Source organism: Lutjanus erythropterus, chromosome 20, assembly GCF_056507025.1.
Source record: "Lutjanus erythropterus isolate fLutEry1 chromosome 20, fLutEry1.hap2, whole genome shotgun sequence".
Classification (NCBI taxonomy): domain Eukaryota; kingdom Metazoa; phylum Chordata; class Actinopteri; order Lutjaniformes; family Lutjanidae; genus Lutjanus; species Lutjanus erythropterus.
Window position 1 is genome coordinate 2,239,590 of NC_139336.1, and position 20,732 is coordinate 2,260,321.

General features: G+C 37.3%; 1 protein-coding gene across 2 annotated transcripts in view; it reads left to right on the forward strand.

The window, feature by feature from the left end:
* LOC146307994 (pre-B-cell leukemia transcription factor 1-like) overlaps nt 1-15,968 on the forward strand; it is a 45,306-nt gene extending 29,338 nt beyond the window's left edge. Inside the window, exons 6-10 of one of the 2 annotated variants that reach the window (XM_084746294.1) lie at nt 1,796-1,825; nt 8,011-8,176; nt 10,539-10,616; nt 13,316-13,369; nt 15,204-15,968. In XM_084746294.1, the coding sequence (XP_084602420.1) occupies nt 1,796-1,825; nt 8,011-8,176; nt 10,539-10,616; nt 13,316-13,359 (318 nt within the window). In that variant the 3' untranslated portion in view covers nt 13,360-13,369; nt 15,204-15,968. The remainder of the gene's footprint in view (nt 1-1,795; nt 1,826-8,010; nt 8,177-10,538; nt 10,617-13,315; nt 13,370-15,203) is intronic. The other variant, XM_084746295.1, reaches the window with a different exon arrangement.
* The last annotated feature ends 4,764 nt before the right edge of the window (nt 15,969-20,732 follow it).

Genomic DNA, 20,732 nt, shown 5'->3' on the forward strand with positions numbered 1-20,732 from the left:
AACTCTTAATGGCTTTATACGTTGCAAAAACAAAATAGTTCATTAATATATTATAATAACTATAATATGATAATTAAGAGTCTGCCTAGATGTCTATACATTGGAACTTTAGTTATTGGTATATAATATGGGCTGGTGGTTGAAGGTGGTTGTGTTGGCTCCCTCTATAAACTCTCCTCCCCAGAGCTGTTCAGTGGCCACAAGGAGGAATCTGTGGATCCACTGGGCAGCTAACTGTTGACAGGTTTAAATAATCAAAGTCTAACATTAGCAGCTCTATGATTACTGTCATTAGAACTGTCCAATCTGATAAATGTTCTTGTCCTTACAGAATGATCCCACAGAAAGCCTCTACTCTTAGTATTATCCAGGTTTATTTTCCATGTTGGGCTCACTGCTCCAAACTCTGTGAATACTCAAAATGAAGCTTAAATCATCAGATGGTATTACAAACAACCAGTTTCACACCTATTTTCCACACTTGGTAAAACTTCTTTTCGCAGTAAGACAGCAGAAAAAAAATGCATTAAAAGCAAAATAAGATAGCATATAGAGACCACCGCACTCAAACAACACTGTCACAGAAAAAAACATCCAAACAAAACACAAAACTTCGGTCTGCCAAAGACCCTCCAACAGCCATTTAGACCACATGTCATCTTGAATCCCATTGTGGTCTGTTGGATTTGGGCTTCGATTGTTAAACGTTGACTCTCCAGACATGTACCAAACTGTACTTTATCCACAAGGCTTTAACCTGTCACACCACATGATTTGTTGAACAGAACTGTCTGCAAAGTCATCCTCAGAAACAGTTTGGAAAAGGGCAGGCACTGTCAAATACATTTGGCAGGTGATTGGGTGATCCATCAGTCTATCATGTCTAACATGGGCTAACTTCAACCAATTTCTCCTCTTTCAATAAAGAAATAATCTCCAGTTCTGTAGAACTAACAATATAGATTATTACCTGATCTTGTGATCTCACAATCTTGTGAAATGACCAAAATACATCCCACTTAAACTGCCATCCCTCCTCTCCATCCCTTAGTAATAGAGAGAATGCAAGGGCAGAGGTTTTTTTAGTTGAATATGTTTCTAGTCTGACCTGACTTACTGATACTTTATCTGACTGCAGTTAATAACATTTAGAATCTGTGGCTCTGACATATCAGCATTGTAACTGTGCTGTTGAGAAATCCATGGAGCTGTCTGTGGTGCTGAAAGTAGCAGACAGATTTGTTATTATACTTTTTCTCTGACTCCCACCCTTCTCTCAGTTTCATCTTGGATCTATTCTCTTAACTGTATAGCTTATATAGCAGGTTATTTAAAAGAACCAGTCTTCTCATCACCCCTGCCTGTTAAAAATGAACAAATCACCTGCTGCATAGGATTTTTCTTTCTTTTTTTATGGCCAGTTATAGACAACTGATCACAGGTCAATTTAGAATTTATTAGAAAACAGTGCATAAGCTTGTGGCAATCAAAGTGTGATTTACATTGTAAATGTACTCTCACCTATCCTGCTGTACTGTGTGTATCTGTGTGTGTTGTGTCAACCATATACACACAGCAGTCACACCTTACTGATGATGCCAGGGTGGTCTGTCTTGGCATGTGAACAGGAATTACACATGTAGTATGTCACCTGCTGTGTGATACACTGCCTGTCCCTGCTGTCAACACAAGTGTCAGTGTTACGTGTTGTATCTGTTGTGTTGGGGTTGGGGTGTGAAATGTTAGGTCTGCAGAGTCCAGTACTGTAAAAAAGCCCGTTCTTTTTTGCCCTCAGGGCGGGGGAAGCACCATCACAGTGTCACAGGTATGTCACAACTCTCTCTCATCATCTGCTGTCTATTATAATGTTGATCGTTTCATTTAACAGATTCATATTAGCCCCTGACCTAACAAACACAAACAATCACAATAATAATTCTCTCATTGTTGTATATATGTAAAGGTTTTCTGGGGACCCTTTTTTTTAAATGACAAACCATCATGACCCAAATCAAAATACTTTATAGATAGTCAATCAACCTGTCGATTGATTATTGGTTGTTTGGTCCATAAAATGTCAGAAAATGTTGATCAAAATCCACATCCACATCTCAAAGATATTCAGTTTAATGTCAGAGAGGAGTAAAGAAAACATAAAATATTCACATTTAAGAAGCTGAAAACAGAGAATTTGGATGTTTTTTCTTAAAAATTTACTCAAACTGATTAATCCTTTATGAAAATTGTTGGCGATCATTTAATACTTGATTAATAATTGAATAATAATTTTTTAATCGTTTTTATTTCCTCTTATCAGGAAACCAACATACATAAATACATTTATATAATATACACATTTTAAACACTTTATTAAAGGTGAACTGCAAATATAATTTTTAAATTTGCAGAATTTCTTCCATAATCTTTTATTTTATTTGGAAACCCAAATAAAAGCTCCTGTGACCCACTTTTGGGTCACAACCCAGTGGTTTGACTGACTGGTCCTTAGAACATTCAAAGAACAAATATTAGGTCACTTTTACATGTTTTATCATGATATGAGTTGTTTCTAAAATCTGCTCTTTTTTTTTTTTTTTTTAACAATGCTAATGTTTCAAATGAATTGCTCACAACTGATTAATTATTGGCCAAATTGATTGATTGAAATCAATTGCACTTTATTTCCCTGAACACTAATAACACACACTTCACCAAAGGCACCTCTGCCCATCGTTTTGATTTTGACAAACATGGATTTGTCCATTTTCCATTCTATAAACTTAATAAAAGACTAAAATTCTGTAGCTAAACTAATACCAACAACCACAGTCCTCTCATTCAGACTTTTCGAAAATGTATCAGTCAGGCTGAAATCTCAGGAGCAACACTAATACCTCAGGCCATCATGCTGTTGGTACATGGTGTGAGTATTTATCCCCAGATGAGGGAGTGTGAAGAGGACAGAAGAATATTAAGGAGGAGTGTATGCACCTAAATTATTAAGTGCAGCTGTGTGGTTTCTCTCCTGCAGAGAAGTGGAGAGGTTACAGCTGTCAGGTCCCAGTATGACACAATATGTCTAGTATCCCCTCACCTCACCCAGTTTCTCCATGGTTCTCCGTCTCTGTTTGCCCCCCCTTTATTCATGTGTCTATGTGTTTTCATACTGGTCTTCTGATACACTGGTCTTTAGTATATACAATATAATAGTAGTCTCATTTATATTTATTTTACATATTTACATATTTAAAAAATACATAGTAAATACATTGTTGTGTTTGTCGATCAAAAGTATCTCCTCACTCAAATTAGCTCTCAGAACACATTCAATGATATTGTGGAATAATGAGAAAGGCCCTGAAACATATACTTACAAAAAAAAAGGGGCAAATATGATCTCATTGCTTTGAATCAGTTGGATCCCTAAAGCCGCATTTCAAACAGACCAAAAGTTTAGAATGGCTGCCGGTTTACAGGGAGCTAATATAATCATGTCAAGTTCAACTTACTGGTAATAGCTGGACAGTGGGCCTCTTTTAAGAACCACTCATACAAAAAGATTTGTTCTTAAGTGATGCGTATAAGTGATTTAGGAGAACTTGTTGCATTCACCAGTTTTATTGTATTTTGAATTTTTTTTCAGATACAAACACAATTCAAAAGGTCCAGACCTGCTCTAGAGTCATGTGCAGTCAGTCTGCTCTTATACAAACTAAAGTTTTTCACTAATGACTGTATATTTCATTAGTTTGGAGACATTCTTAGTTTGAAAAATAAATTACACTTCATAATTATCCTGTTTGACCACATTTCAAATTATAATGTAGTTGCAAATTTATTTATAAAGTCTATAATCATAGATTCAATGATCTGTTATTACCTGCTGTCAGGTGTATTGTTGTATATCTGCACATGCAGGTTTATGAAGTCTCTGTCCAGGAGAACATCCTCACTTATTCTGTCCGCTGTTTTTTTCTCTGAAGTCATTTTCATATTGAGACATGACTCTTTATCGAGACAAGACTCTATTTCAGTGACAGTCCGACCCTGTTCGACAGCATTACAGCACTCATTCTTCCCATTTCTTTGCTTTAGCAGGTCTTTTAATTTCACTGCTGATGCTTTTAAAAGAGAACCAGATTTTCCTTTATAGATCTCTGAAAGCAGGGAGTCAAAGTTCAAACTCTCTTTGATACCATTTTCATGAAGAACACTTCCTGACATATGGGGCAGGAAGTGCAGCCATATGTGGTATTATTGGGGCTTTAATTATGCTAATTTACAAGTCTCATGCACATGCACTCAAATACACACAGGTGGATGATTAACACAGTTATCTGAAGTTACGAGTGTTTGTTGAATCTAACGTAGTGTGTTCATACAAACCCTTTGTACCAAAAAAGTAAGAGAATTTAAGATAAGAATATGAAAATGTTCTTGCATTAGGCCCAGTGCTCTGAGATTATGCTAAGGAGTGGAATGACCTTGTCCATGTTTTTATTGGATTATCATCTGCATAGTGATGAAGCAAGATTTGATAAATACCCGCTCTTATAAAGTCCTTAAAAAAACTGTAGAAGTTAAAAGGAGATATGGTTTGAGGACTGACTCTGTGGAAGCCCTCGTATTTGAATACAACAAAGACTATTGACAGGAACTCAAGCAAACCAAGTTGAGATTTTTGATGCAAACCAATTGTGTGTCACTGTGTCACTGATAGAGATAATATCAGTAGGATCAACAGGGATTATTCACCAACATCAACTATAGGAGGAAGACATCTCAGATAACTGTAAGAAAGAATATAGATCATAACAGACAGTAAAGGTTAAGTTCAGTACTCCAGCCTGAAGGCCCAGTTACATCAGCGTTTAAAAAACAATTTATTGCACTGACCTGAATATATGACACATTTGATTATTAGATGCCAGGAGATGCTTTGAACACATGTTCAATTCATTTATTTTTTCCATGGTACTCTAAGCATCTTATCACAACTCATATTTATGTGTATTGTTAGGTGGTGACCTCTAGTGGCCATAGGAGTTATGACTTGAGAACTATGAAGAACGAGAAAATGAAAATCCATGTAAGGACGAAATCGGGGTGGATGGATGAGTCAAACATAGGACTTTCACTCAGGAGAGTGGAGTTTGGAGTTTTTAAACTTTTAAGTTCAGTTTTGTTACGTCAGTTCTGTCGTGTAACACAGACCAACAATAACATACTTATTTTAACCTAAACCATGGTCTTTTCCTAAACCTAACCAAGTGGTGTAATAAGCCTAAATCTAATCAAACTGCTGCTGTTTTACCACATCAACTATATGTTTAATATAATGTGATTTATGCCATTTACTTAAGGTCTGGTACGCCTGTCGCTTATTGTCGTTATTCTCCAGTGGTGATATACAGTATGTTGTTTTAGGAGTAATCAGGGTTGGGTGGTGTTACTTTTAAAAGTAACCTGTCAAATTACAAGATTACTGCAATTAAAAAGTGACTCACTAGCTCACAGAATTGCCTACAGAGAAAAGTAACTCATTGGAGTACTTTTGCGTTACCAAAAGTGAAAACCACTTTGTAATTCCTTGCACATGTTGGTTATATTGTCATGCCAGTCTAAGAGCAAACTAGGCAAAGACATATTACACAGCTGCCTCTATGAAAACAATAAAACCCAGCTTGTACAGCGTACAGAACATCATGTTTCATCATGCAGCTAATGAAGCAGTTAGCCTCTTAAAACATGTGCCTACATACAAATTCTAAAAGTGCACAGGACTTTCAGTTCACGTAGACTCACCCAACCAATGTTCCTCGTAATTTACTGCTTTAGAACACATGAGACGTTTTTCAAAACATGACAGATAGTCAGCTCCTCCGACAAGACTTACAAGTCTGAAAAACTTATCCTCAAGCGCACTAGTCTGAATGATGCTGAAGTATTGACTTAAAGAAAGTTTTAATCATGAATAATTTGTTATAGATCCATTTGGAGACCTGACTGGAGATACTCTGTGATTTCAGTGTCCTCAAAGACTATAAGCTGTCTGTCCCATTTAGTAGTAGTTCTTTCAGTGATGAAAATTTAACAGTAATGGACTACCTATTTGAAAACTTAACTAAATAACAGTCCTTGAGTTGCAAATTCAACATGTTGTGATGCTCATTACAATAAAAATGTAATCTAAGTATCCCCTGACACTCATGGTAATCAACCTGTTCTGTAGTTAAGGTATGAGGACATGTTGCAAAAAGACATGCTATAAACTGACTTGAAGACCCTCACAAGCCTAGCAACATTATGGACACAAACAACTTAAAATGCATTCTGTAGAAGTTACACCAGTACTCTCTCCAAAAAAGTGCGATCTTGTGAAGACAGAATTATCTAGTCCTCAAATATTTATATAACACTCACTTTTTTAAATGTCATTTCCAGGGAAAAAAAAGTCTTTTGTCCAAAACAGTCACCCTCACAGGGTGAACTAACTCATGCATTAAGTTCAACTTTGGTGAAATTTGTTCCAAACTGTCTTAACAGTGATTAACTTTAGGGAACAGAGCAGTAAAGTCCAATACAGAGGAAGTTGATGTGGCATATTAGCTGTGCTGCACAGTATAAACTGCTTCACAAGAGAAGCAGAGTTTACAGACAGTTATAAGAGTTGATTTGATGGAAGTACATGTTGAATTAACTCTGTGAACTTCTGTCTCTAACTGGTATGTTGGTGGTTGGCTCGCCATCTGCAGTAGTTTGCCAGCGAGCGCCACAAATAGTCAGTACAGTTTGTCACAAGTTTCTAGCAGCAGGTACTTCACGAGGACACAGACTGTGCTGCGTTCGGGTGTGAATCGGGCTTAAAATTTAAAAAGAACACATTTTTCCTCTTGCCTGTAGTACTATTTATCCATCTAGATTCTTTTGGTGCATTTTCTCATATACAGTGGGACAAAATGGCACTCAGCTTGTAAGTCTGAAGTGCCAAAAACATTTGAAACATTCATCACATGATCCTCAAGATAATCCACAGACCTTGCTCTGAGCAGCTTCATATAGGAACAAGTTTCTTTCTAGTCAAAAGAAAGTAGTTCCAGTAGATTCTACTGCAGAAAAAAGTAGTTCCTGCATGAAACTGTTCACACTGAAATCATGATTTCTGGAAAGACATTTCTGGTGAGTTTTTCAAATGTGTTCTTTTGGTGCACTGAGCACCACAATCTGAGTGCCATCTGCTTTCATAATATTGGAGAGAAGGCAGACAGCTCGGTGGCTGATATCTGCCAAACTCTGCAACTGTCACCAAAAGAATCTACATGGATAGACAGAACTACAGGTAAGAGGGAGAATATGTAGCTTTGATTCTGGGCGGAGCTGTCCCTTTAATAAAGATTGACATTTATTGTTATAGAGTATTATTCTATATTGTTATGATATCTTTGCTGATTAGTTAGTAACCCGTCCGTTCACCAAGACAATGGGGATGTTTTGTAAAAGGCAGTGGAGGCAATTTCATTCTAGGGAGAACTGTTCAGTAAATGTCACTGCATCCACACAAAGGCCACCAGCCCAACACACACACACGCACACACACACACACACACACACACACACACACACACACACACACACACACACACTTACACATGCATAGTGGCCAGTGACCTTTAAGCTGTCGTGTGTTGTTATTGTCTACCCTTGGTTGCTCTTTACAAGCCCTGTGTGTATGACCTGAAATACTCTGACTCCTCAACACCGGCCCTCTCTTAACCACAATGCTCCCTTTCACACACACACACACACACACACACACACACACACACACACACACACACACACACACACACACACGTACACGTCTCCAGTGTAGTTTTGATTTTAAGTTGAATTCAGGGAGTACACTGTCAACATGCTAAAACCATGAGACAAAGTTGCGTTTGTGTTGAAATGACAGATGTGAGAAAGCTGCTTTTTGTCTTCTTCTTCTCTTTCTTTCTTCTACACCAGGTTTCCAACTGGTTTGGTAACAAGAGGATCCGGTACAAGAAGAATATTGGCAAGTTCCAGGAGGAGGCCAACCTTTACGCAGCAAAGACAGCGGTGACAGCAGCCCAGGCAGCAGCTGCTGCTGTCCACAACAGTCAAGACCACTCTCCTCCCACACCCAACTCAGGTAGGTCAGCAAAATAATCATCCATCCAATTAATGTCTTTATCCCTATAATTTCATATATTTCATAGACTCATATATATATGTTTTAGATTAGTAAGTTTTTCTGTTTTTGTTTCCTATTTTTGTCAAAAGGATCTAATAATAATAATAATAATAATGAGAAGAAGAAGAATAACAACTTTATTTAAATAGCATCTTTTAAAAACAGAGTTTACACAGTGCTTTGACAGACAAGGCAACACAAAGCCAAAACAAGCAGGCCAAATAGAAGCAAACAGAATCTAAAATTGAAGTAGACACTAAAATATAGTAAAACAGGACAGGAAAAAAAACAAACATGTAAGTAAGATAAATAGAAATAAAATGTCAATTTGAATAAATAAAAATAAAGAGAAATATCAATATAAATAAACACAAATACAAGGAATAAAGAAAGAAAAGAAAGATGAAAATGGTTTAGCAACAACATCACATAAAAGCCAAAAAAATTGCTTTTAAAATAGATTTTTGTCATATCTGTTATTTATTGTTATCACATTGGCCTCACTGTCTTGTCATCATGTTAATATTGTTTTCTCAATGAAATGTATCTTGTTTGCAGCAGTGTATAGCTGCCACGCCAGAAAAAAGAAAGATGGATCAGCACAGTTACAATGTAAAAAGTTTATTGATATAGCAAGATATCATACAACATACAAACTTGTCACGTTATAATAAAAAACTTTTAAAAAATATATATTTTGGAGGTTTTTGCTTTTATTGAATAGTGACAGTTGAGTAGCAGACAGGAAAGCAGGTAGAGAGAGGAGGCGACACGCAGCAAACAGCCACAGGCAGGAGTGAAACCAGCAGCTGCTGCAGACGACTGACAGCCTCTGTGCAGTGAGGCACACACTCTACCAACTGAACTACAGGAGCACCCCAATAAAAAACTTCTTGTTAGAGTATTTATGTTATTGAAATACTATTCAGTAGGGATGGCTTGATACCACTTTATTATGTCCAGTACAAAGACCTTGAGATCTGCCAGTACATATCTATCTGTTAATAATACATTACTTTTCTCAACCTAAAGGAAGAAATACACAAAGCCACAACATGACTCACTTATCAATACTGCTGCTTCTTGTTATTGAAACTTTGTCACTCAACCTTAAGCAGCATTTTACAATCGGTCATCACCATTCAAACATTCAAAATTACATTTCAACAATTGACATGAATGAGCTTTTTTACTTTTTTTCTTCCTTGAGAATAACTCAACACAGCTGACATGGTGACACTCCTACTGTTTAGTTCAGCATTTAAGTGATTGTTTAGGCTAATGGATCTTACTGGATCACACTTTTTTGTCCAGTCCAGTTCAGTCATTGTGCTTAGTATCTGACAGATGATGATACTGAGTACTGAGTATCTATTATTTATCTTGTTGCAACCATCAAACATTTCATGATATAATGTAACAACTTGTTATAACAATAGTAGTTATCACATTATAATGTGATAACTGAAATTGTTTTAATTCAAACAATATACGTTGTCATGTCATAACACAAACTATGTTAATGTCATAAAAAGGTAAATAGTATATTGTAACAACAAGAAGAGTTTCTTGTTATAATGTGATAAGTTTATATATTATAATAATATGAAAATATCTGGTTATAACATAGAAATCAGATCACCTTGTGATTTCAGTGACAAAATCAATACCATCCAGAACTTGGATTTAAAGGAAAACAACAGTTTGTCCAGATCATCAGAGTCTCTTTATCCGGACATTAAAATCTCAAAGTAACCCCTCACAGCCAGGAAAGCTGTGCGTGTACAACTACAGTCAGTACAGCACAGGTCGAACACTAAGAACACAAAAATACAAAAATAGGTCCACACACCAGAAACTACTCCAAATATCTTTTTAGCTCTATGGTATGTATGTTTTGCAATGTTGCCATTTTCCCAGATCCCAGAATGTGCCTTTTTTTTTTAAATTTATTTATTTATGTTTTGATTTATTAATCACATATTAAAAAACAAAAACAAAATAATAATATAAATAACAACAAGCATATGCAAGGTCCCTAATTATAAAGCGGAGCAAATCAAAAAGCAAACAGAATTACTGATTGCAATTTTATTTTTACAATTCTGAACCTAAGAGTGCAATGTTATCATTGGTCAGAGCTACAAATATAAAAGCCAAGAGTAATAAACTGTGGTTTTGTTTTAACTTCTGATGGAAGATTTGACCTGTCTGCTGTCTTCATGTTCTCTGTGTACAGAAAAAATATTCACTAATGTTCCATCACTGTGTTGAGTGCAGAGATTTTTAGCCGGCACGATTTCTCTTTCTCTTTCCCCAGGCTTCCAAATGAAAGATGAGGATTTCCAGCTGGATGCTGCTGACAGCAAAACCTCCCTGTTAACCAGCATGTTCACTGGTACTGTCCCTTTACAAAGACAACATCCTACATGTCCTGCCCACACAACACCCATCTGTCCCTGCTCCATGCTGATTCCAGCGCAGTCACTTCATGTTGGTTCTGTTTTCATTTTGGAGGTGGTAGTTTGGTTGTTCATTTGTATATGCCTGTTTTGTTATGTTGTGTGTGCATGGCTCTCATGTCCAGCCTCTACAGGTTCTCCTGGTTCTTTTTACCTCCTAAATATGTTCACAAGCATACAGGGTATTAACAAGGGCTTGAGTTGGAGCCAGTGTGCAGTCCCAGGTAGAACATGTTGAAATGCCAACTCAAAATTTGAACTTGTTCCCTCAAATATAAGTGTTCCTGAGACGTGTTCTCACTCCCAGCTCATCAAATAAAGCAGCCAGGTCAGTGGCCCTATGCTTCAAATTGACACTGTAGGTATCCATCTAACATCAGTTTTGCATGTGCAGGTCAAGTTAGCAATAATGAATATGCAGTGTCCATGCAGACTTTGAAAAATAAAGGTACAACAACAAATTGGGTAGGTTTAAAAAAAGATCACAGTAGAGTTCAAATAAGTGTGTTAGATATATAAATAAAGGTACACAACATAACTGATGTTTATTACGAACATATCTTTTGCATCTTGTGAACGTAAAGTACATACATACATAAGCAAAGGCGTAGAATCAGGTAGGGACATGTCCTTATCAATATCCAAGTATTATTGAATTGTCCTTCACAATAATTTTGATTAAAAAAATAATGAAAATTATTTTTGCTCTGTCAGAGTAAAACAATGTTTTCAAGTTTTGAAAGATTGCGTCCTCCTCCTCTTCATGCCTCACAGTGGTTTGGTCCACTGTCTACCTATAGCCACGGGCAGTGGTGGACAGTAGTGAGGTACATTTACTTGAGTACTGTACTTAAGTACATTTTTTGAGTATCTGTACTTTACTCGAGTATTTGTTTTTTGGAAACTTCTGACTTTCACTCCACTACATTTCAAAGACAAATATTGTACTTTTGACTCCACTACATTTGTAGGAAGGTTGTTGTTACTTTTCGACTGAGCTTTGAAGTCAGCTGTTGGTGTTTTTTCTTTTCTAAAATGCAGTTGGTCACATGCTGTGTTCCTCACAGAAGGAAACCAATCACAGTCGCTCCTCCCAAATGGGACTGATGTAAAAGCAGAAATACGTCCAGGCTCACTAACAAGCACAAGCAAGCTCTCCCTCTGTCAGTCAAACAAAAAGCAGTAATGGTGACGGCAGGAGAAAGACAAAATTAAATCTCAAGATGTTATTAGAATTATTCATTATTCCAGGTAGCTTTTAGAGTTGGATTGTTTTATTGGAGTGAAAAATACCACATAATTCATGTATATATACTGCCTCTGAAGACAGAATGAAATCTGTTATTTAACAGACCTGTTGAACTCCTCACAGTTATCTTCAATCTAATTTTATGATGTGATTTTAATACAGCTACATGAGGAATTGACAACAGCTGTCCTTTTAGTTTTTGATTGTATTTCTATGCTGAAGTTTTTATAGGTGTTTCTATAGGCTTTGTGTAGCAGAGTGGTTCTACAAGCATCAGTGCATCATTAGATGGTTTCAGAGAGTTACAAGCTTCTGTAAATGCATCATGAAAACAATACAGCATGTATTGATATTTGAAAATGTACTTTGTAATTTGTACTTTTGAATACTTAAGTATTTTTAAAAACGTACTTTTGAATACTTAAGTATTTTTAAAAGCAAGAACTCTAGTACTTTAACTCAAGTAAAATTTTGACTCAGCAACTTTCACTTGTAGTTGAGTAATATTTGACCAGGAGTATCTATACTTTGACTCAAGTACTGTGGTTGAGTACTTTGTCCACCACTGGCCACGGGTCACTTTTTATCCACCATTGTATGGGATATTAACCCCGGTCTAGTGGATGAAAGTCCTGTATTTGTTTGACACATCCATCCACCCCACCTCCTCCATATGTAGACTTTCTCACTCTTTTTTTTTACGTCACTCATCATGTTAGATGGACGCCTGCAGAAATGACATGAGAAGGGACAGCATCAGAGCGTGAAGCACAGGGCATATTTGACACACTGAAAGTGAACAATCTGGTCCTTGTCCAACATGGGACAATACTAGTGACTGTTGCTGTACTCGGCTGTGACTCATGTCCTTCTTGGCCTGGAAATTCCCATTTTTGTGATCCATGTCATTTTCATTTTCCCTTGTTTTTTGGTGTCAGGTGCTCCTTTGCAATGTCTGACCTTTGCACCCATGTGTGCTTTCTTTATTTTAAAGGAACAATTCAAGCCAAATCAAAACACATATTTCCCCTGGCCTGTACTGCTATTTATCCATCTAGATAGTTTTGGTGTGAGTTGCAGAGTTTTGGAGATATCATGTGTATAGATGTCTTCTCGTCAATATAATGGAACTAGATGGCCTTTGTTGTTAGCAGCTTCACATAGGAACTATTTTCTTTGCACTGAACTACACCCACCAACCGTATCACTGTGTGAGCTAGCACCACGGTATCTCCAAAACTCTCCAACTCACACCTGGATAAATACCATCAGAGGTAAGAGGAAAATATGTATTTTTGATTCTGGGGTGAACTGTCCCTACAAGTACAGGTTGTATAACATGTAACCTTTGACATATACACTTCATTTCCTCTGTCCTCTCTCTAGGTGGGTATCATACACCATGTTATCAGTCTGACAGGATACAGTGATGGCCTCAACGTAAGTACAAGTAGCTATAGCAACAAATTTCTGCACTGCAAAGATGACAAGTGTGATAATGACAGTGGTGATGGTGATGATGATGATGATGACGATGATGATGATAATGGCATACTGAGGGGAGCTGGAAGTAGTAGCAAGAAAAAACAGAGTAGTGAAGTATGTTGTAGTACAACACACAGGGGACACAGAGAAACAACAACAGTCAATCCTGATGATTTTTTATTGTTCATAAAGTATTCTACAGTAAAATGATGGGTGTGTGCTGATGCTATAATTCAAAACAGAAGTAAATAAATAAATCACCCTGGCCTCTTCTCCTTTCAGCCTTATTTGTTGTCACCCAATAACTAAGCTGACATGCCAGCAGACATCCTCATACAACAATAAGAGAAGAATAAAGTCATATGATCTGATGCATGCGGACACCATGGTGTCATTTTGGTTTTACTGAGTGCCCCGTCTCGCCTTGAGCAGTGGAGACAATATGCCAAGCTCAAGCAGCTTCAAGTTCATAGTTTGGCTTTCTTTTCCTGCCGTTTGGACTCACAACTTCTTATTTAATCCAAGGATTAGACAGAGCAAGAAAGATGTGCTGTGGTCACACAGCTGATTCATAAAGCTACAGCGGAGGAGGGATGGAGAGAAGGTAACTGCTCAGAGCTAGTCTCTCTAATAGCAGGAATACAACAAATGGCGTCCAAGTTATGGAAAGTTAGATATCTACACATAGGAGAAAGTAAAACTAGGTTCTTATGCTAGATCATTTTACTAATATGCAGATGACACACCAATTGAGATGAGGTTCTTTAATGACTGCAATTAAGGATTGTCTTGATGACAGGGACAACTAGATGGACAGTTCATTTCTGCATCTTGAATGAAAAGTTTCATTAGTTGATCACTAGACACCACCATTGCAATAACTACAGGAGCTGAATTAACTGAACTTTACCACAGAGAACTTACATTTTCTATGTCCTAGACCATTGTCATGGCACAGGTAGTAACTGGTAAAGTTTTTAGTTTTTATATACATATACATATACATATACATATATATATATATATATATATATATATATATATGTATATATATAAATAATCGTACAGAGTACAATGTACAGTGAGATTTAGGGCCCTATTTAAACAATCTATAATGTGTGGTCTAAAGTATTTGGTGCATGTGTATTACACACTGATATAGCCATACAACACAATCAGCAGACAACCTCAGCTGCTCAGCATCATTTAAAAGATGATTTAAGGATCAGAGAGGCTGTTTTTAGTACCATTTCCATATGCACTGTAATGTGATTGCAGCAAATATCGCAGGAAAACTAAGGACTGTTTTAAATTTATAGATCACCCAGACTAAACCCACGCAAGCACTGTGAGGCAGAAATTCTAACCACTGCTGCACCATTTGGTGTAGGAATTTAATTACCACTGAACTGTATGCCTGCATGAGCTAACAAACAAAAAGCTAATTAAATGCAAGCTGTAATCCTGTTATGCTAAACACAAAACAAAACGAAAAAAAAAAAAAAATCAGGTGGAGGTCTGGGGATGAATGAAGTAGCCTGAGAGAAGTGGCTGCTCTGTAAACTGATGGTGCAGCAGCAGATACTTCTGTATCTCTTTCCAGACAGCAGCAGGGTGAACAGGCCCTGGATGGTTATTGTCTTTTAGTATTCTGTGGGTTCTGCCACCTCACCTCTCTGATATTCCTGATGCTTGCTGAGAAATTTTTCTCAGGAATTGGTGGAGACCAGAACAGAGCCAGCACTTTGAATACGACAAGTTAATAACATGAACTTTCTTTCTCTGCCAGGTTAATGGGGGCTGGCATGATGCCTGAGGACTTCCTTCAGTGACCCGCCCTGACAAGTTGCCAGCCAGTATGGATTCTGATACCTCAAACTGATCTCTCCAGCCTCGGCACAATGTCATCATGGACCACAACCTTTAACTTCTCCGCCTCAACTAACCAAATGTCCAGCTGAAGCAGTCGACAGGCTCAGCTGTGATGGTGATAACAGTTGGATATTTCAGGTCTGGTGTTCTCTGGATGGATCAGAGGACATTATTGAAACTACAGTGACTGAATACACAGACTACGGAAGCTGATTTTTTACATTTAGGATGAAGGATTGAGGTCAGAAGTGAGTTTCGATTCAAGGGAAACTCTCACCTTCCTTACCTCGCCTCATGTGTCCACCTGCATTTTGTTTAATGCACTGAGTTGCACCACTCACAGTATGGATTGAAACAGCACAGCAAATCAGGATGCATCATTCTGCAATAAATGAGTGCTTTAGCAGGAGCTTTTATCAGGCTTGAGGTTGGTTTCATGGTGAAATGTTTAATTCTGAAAAATCTGACATGATGGCATTCAATAGTAGGTTCTCCAGAGGAATTTACACAATTTTAATAGTATCACACCCTGAGAAACATTGAAAAGATGGCTAAAACATCTTTCAAAACAAAAACTACACTGACATAAAAGTGAACAAGTCTAAATAAATCATGATTTATATTCCTGTTTACAACATCCTCATCAAGCTTCTTCACTTCCATTTTAATACTCATACTACCTCTTCTTCTTCTCTTCATCAAGTATCACTATTTACATTTCTTTTAAAACTGATGATATTTTTCTATTTATTTCTATATGTTTCTTCTCCCATGTGCAGAGCCAAGCCAACAACCAGTATATCCACTAACAAGTATTGTGTTTATATCTAAGGCCTGATACATCTTATTTCTAGCCTCTGTGTCACAGAAAATCAGCATGTTTTCACTCCCATGTCAAATACACTGGTCAGTGCCCTGTGCTTCAAGCCATGCTGTAGATACCCTGTAACGTAACATGTGCCTTACATTAGAAAAAATGGGGATTATTAGCAGGATTACAACTTTAAAATGCATTTTAAAATCTTGTGTGAAACCATAGCTAATCTTTCTGTCGCCAAGTCATTATCATGGGCTCTAGTGAAAAAATGCTGTGGCTGGAAAATTTGCTTTGTTTTTTTGGTGTTTAAATCAATCAATCAATCAATAAACTACACACAACGGGGAAAGGCATAGTTGGACAAACTAAAAAACTTAACAATGACGCTAAGACATTATATTGGGGTAAACGATTTAACCATATTTTATATTGAGGTAATCCAAAAGTATCAGAAATTAATCAAGTTACATTACTTTAAAATTATACTACTTGGATTAGAATTTCAACTGCTTTTTTTAAAAACAGGTAATTAGTAACTGTATCAGAATACACTTTTAAAGTAACGCTCAGAACCCTGGTGCAGACCCTGCACATGCAAAACTGACGCCAGAGGGATACCTACAGAATCATAGTTTGAAGCCGTGGGCCGCTGACCAGTGTGCTGTGTTCAATAATTGGGAGAACATGTTGAAAAAAAAAACACATCAGTGAACCACGATCAGTGTTGAAATGATAAGGGAGCCATGGGGGCATTTCTAATGATGCACTAAATGATCCAAGAAATACATTACATTTAATTTAAATATGTGTTTGTGCCACCATGGAGTACACTGACCTTAACAAACACACTGTAATTTACTTCAAGTCACAGTCCTGCCACCAGAAATACCAGTCCTAAATGTAGATTAAGCTGCCAGTGAAAATAGTCTTCAACAAATTTGACTACTTCCTCCTGAGTAATGTTGGATAAACACTAGTACACAGCTGTTTTGGGACATTATCAAGTCTTTCTTAAAAACAAAACCATGTATTTTTGAAAAATTATTTACAGGAGGAACCATAGCAGACAGCCACAGAGTATTGAGAGAGACATTTTACATGTATTTGTTGACAAAACTCAAAAAATACTGAATAACGCCAGGATTGTATTAAATCCCAACTGTATTACAGTCTCACTGTGCAAAGTCTCAGTTTCATACAAATGGCTGCATTACTGCAGTCTGACAAAAAGCCTGTTAGTGGGCTTACAGGTCAATTTAGCCACTTCAGCAAAGGATAGTCATTTTAGTTTTGTTCTTATTGTATCAGTAATCCCACCGGGTTAGTTGCTGAAATCTGGGAATGCAGCTCTCTGCCATTTTAAACCAGAATTATTCTTTAAGACAAAACAATGCCATTAGATACAACACGTTGAAAGTGGCTGCTTTTATCTTGTTGTCAGGTTTTGTTTCTGGGTTTATTATTCAATCAAAGTGTTGTAAATACTGAAGAACATTTTGAATGTTGCTGAGTTTTTGTACTTCTTTCATAAATGAACTAAACTGTGAGGTTTCACTAACCAAACATGTAAATACACGCTCTGTTTGACAGAGTGAAACTGTTTTTTTTCTTCCAATTCATTTTTTATTGTACATCATTTTGAGTGAATATTTGTGCCTGTATTCAAGTAAATATATTGTCTTCATTTTTTATGCTGTCTTATGGAGAACTTAAAAACCACCAGAGTCCTCTGTGTTAGTCACCATGTATTTTCAAACATTAAATAAACTTTTTCTTAAATGTTCTGAATACCTTTATTATCTCTCAGAAAAGGTAAAAAATAGTTTAACATATCATTGAAGAACTTGTATCATTCTTACACATAGTTTCGTGAAACGTGCAAATGTGAAAAGTATTAAATACTTTAATTAGTTTGTGGGAGTTATTGTTGTCTGTTCACAGCCTCATCAGAAGAGTGCTGTTAGATGCCAAATATCATACTAAACTAGAAGAGAGCACTCTGTAGAGTGCAGATCCCCACCAAGCAACAGATGGTGAAGCACCTACTGCAATGTCACCACAATTGTCAGATGCAACCAGCTGAAATTAGCAAAGTTCTGCCAACATTAACTAATCTGACAGACCAGATGGTTTGTTACACAGAACCATCCTTAGAAACTGTTTGGAAAAGGGCAGGTACTTTCAAAAAACAGTTGGCAGGTGATTGGATGAACCATCTGTCTATCACATCTAACACAGGCTAACATCAACCAATCATATCAATGAACTATATGACATAGTAGGAGGGTTATATTGCGAAGTGGCAAGATTTGCAGGATCACATGAGAATCCTTCAGTTTCTTTGTAACAAACCACCTGGCATGTCAGGTTACTACCTGTGGAGCCGGTTGGTAAATCAAACTCTTGCCGAAGTTGGTCAGGAGAAGAATGGAAACATCTTTTCCATGGACAAAGGCCTTCAGCGCCGTTCTTTGCTCTTCTTTCAGTGAAGAAATACTCTCCAGTTCTCATATAATTGATGCTATCACAGTAACTGTGCCAACCTCTTCAGGAGCCGACATTGTTTGTTTGAGACAAGTCGCTTCAAGACAAGACACTTCTCATTGTTGTCATACTGAAGACCATGCCATTAAGCTGTCATTGGTCCCTCCTAGGACACTGATTGACACAAACCCATAACTTGAAGCCTAGCAAGATGAATTCTCATGTGATCTTGTGACCTTGCAAATCCAGCTACCTCGCAAGGTAAAACTTAACATGACCCCCATAAATAGTTAAACAAGATTTCAAACTCAGAAAACATGCTGTCTTCGCTTAGAGAATATTTATTTACAAGACTGATCAAGAGCTGAACAATATAGTGTCACAGTAAAGTTTACCTTTGGTCTTTTGGACATAAAATATCATCACCTCATTATTTTATCCTATTAGATTTTTGTGTACATTAAATCTTGATTTAAGGCAAAAATTGTGTTTAGTGAGGTCACTGTGACTTTGACCTTTGACCACCAAAATCTAATTAGTTTGAGTCCAAGTGAACATTTATGTCAAGAGGAAATTTCCGCAAGGTGTTCTTGAGATATCATGATATCAAGAATGGGATGACCTGAAAACATAATGCCTCCAGCCATGAAAACATAAAAGTCATAAAAAAGATTTTCCAAGAATTTTGAATTATAGAGGTCCTTCACCATACAGTCATGAATGAGCACGAATAATATAGGCTCATCGGTCTGGTGTTATTGGAGATTATCTCCGGACAAGCTGTAGGTCCAGTGATCACGCACTCACACACAGAAACGATCGCATAGTCCCCTCCCAGCTGGCAGGGATAAGAAACATATAGTTCACACAGAATGACACACTCTTCATGAATCTGTATCATTATAGTGTGTTGTAGTCATGATGTGGTGGGGACAGTCGTCCACTACCTGCTGGAAGATCATGGGAATCATGGTGCTGTTTTTAATTCTGCTTGTCTGAGTCACAGCAGGCAGAATAGAGGAAGGTTTCTGTTCTGATAGAATAAAAGGCAGCAGTAGGGTCTGCACTTTCTAACACCAGGGGTAATACAGCTCCATTGGTGGCCCCAAAACCTAATCCACTGTGAAGACATCCTTCAAACTATGTAGAGTCTCACAGCCAGAAGTACAAACATGTATTTCAGGCAAGCAAAGTCCAACTGTTGACAGATGTGCACTACAGATAACTGGTAACCAGAATACACTGCAACTACAGTACAAGAACATAAATAATTCTACTAATCAAATGACCGAAGTCTCATGGAATATTTTGGACACGCCAGCAGGAAGTTATTACACTGTATTTCCTTCCAACAGCAAGAGTCACAATATTGTGAAAGGAATGTTGAGTTGGTGAAAAAAGGTACTAATGTGTTAAGAATAAACCATGGTCCTTTCTGAATACAGAGAACATTGAGTTTGGACTTGGATCTTATAAGCCAGGCTGCTACCTGTCAGTCCAAATTGTCTGGCAGATCCTAAACAGTTGATTCCACTGGACACTGCATGTCTGCATCACGGGTTTGATCCATCCTTCACATGGGGTGTTTCACAGGTGTTTCAGCAGTGGAGCATTTTGCCTGCCTGATTATATTTACTCTATTTTCATGTGTTTTTACCATGGATAAGCAGGTTATGTAGTGAAATACTTTATGCACTGTCTGTCTTTACGATCATGAATCAGCACAGGGTCTTTTATTTTGAAAAAATTTACCAGATTCCTGCCTGCTCTATCTGTTCTGTGTAGATAGATGCAGATCTGTCAAAAATACATTTGGTGCATATTTGAAGCAGAGCAGAGATCTGTTTCTGGGATGCACTGCTCCTGTAATCATGGGCATTGTGTAGAACAACAGCGAGCAGTTCCAGCTGACATGGCGCAGCTGTAATGTGACAGTCATACCTGGTGTAAATCAGGCCATAAAATCTCTTAAAACACCAGGGGAAATTTTCAAACAGGTATTATTTGGATAAACTGGCCACATACTTTAAATGTAAATAGTGCCTTTCTCGCATTAAAAAACATCAAAACACGTGATGTAATAAGTTTTGTGTTGTAATACAAGGAAAAGTTCTTTTAACTAGGTATGAGCCTGACCCAAATTCT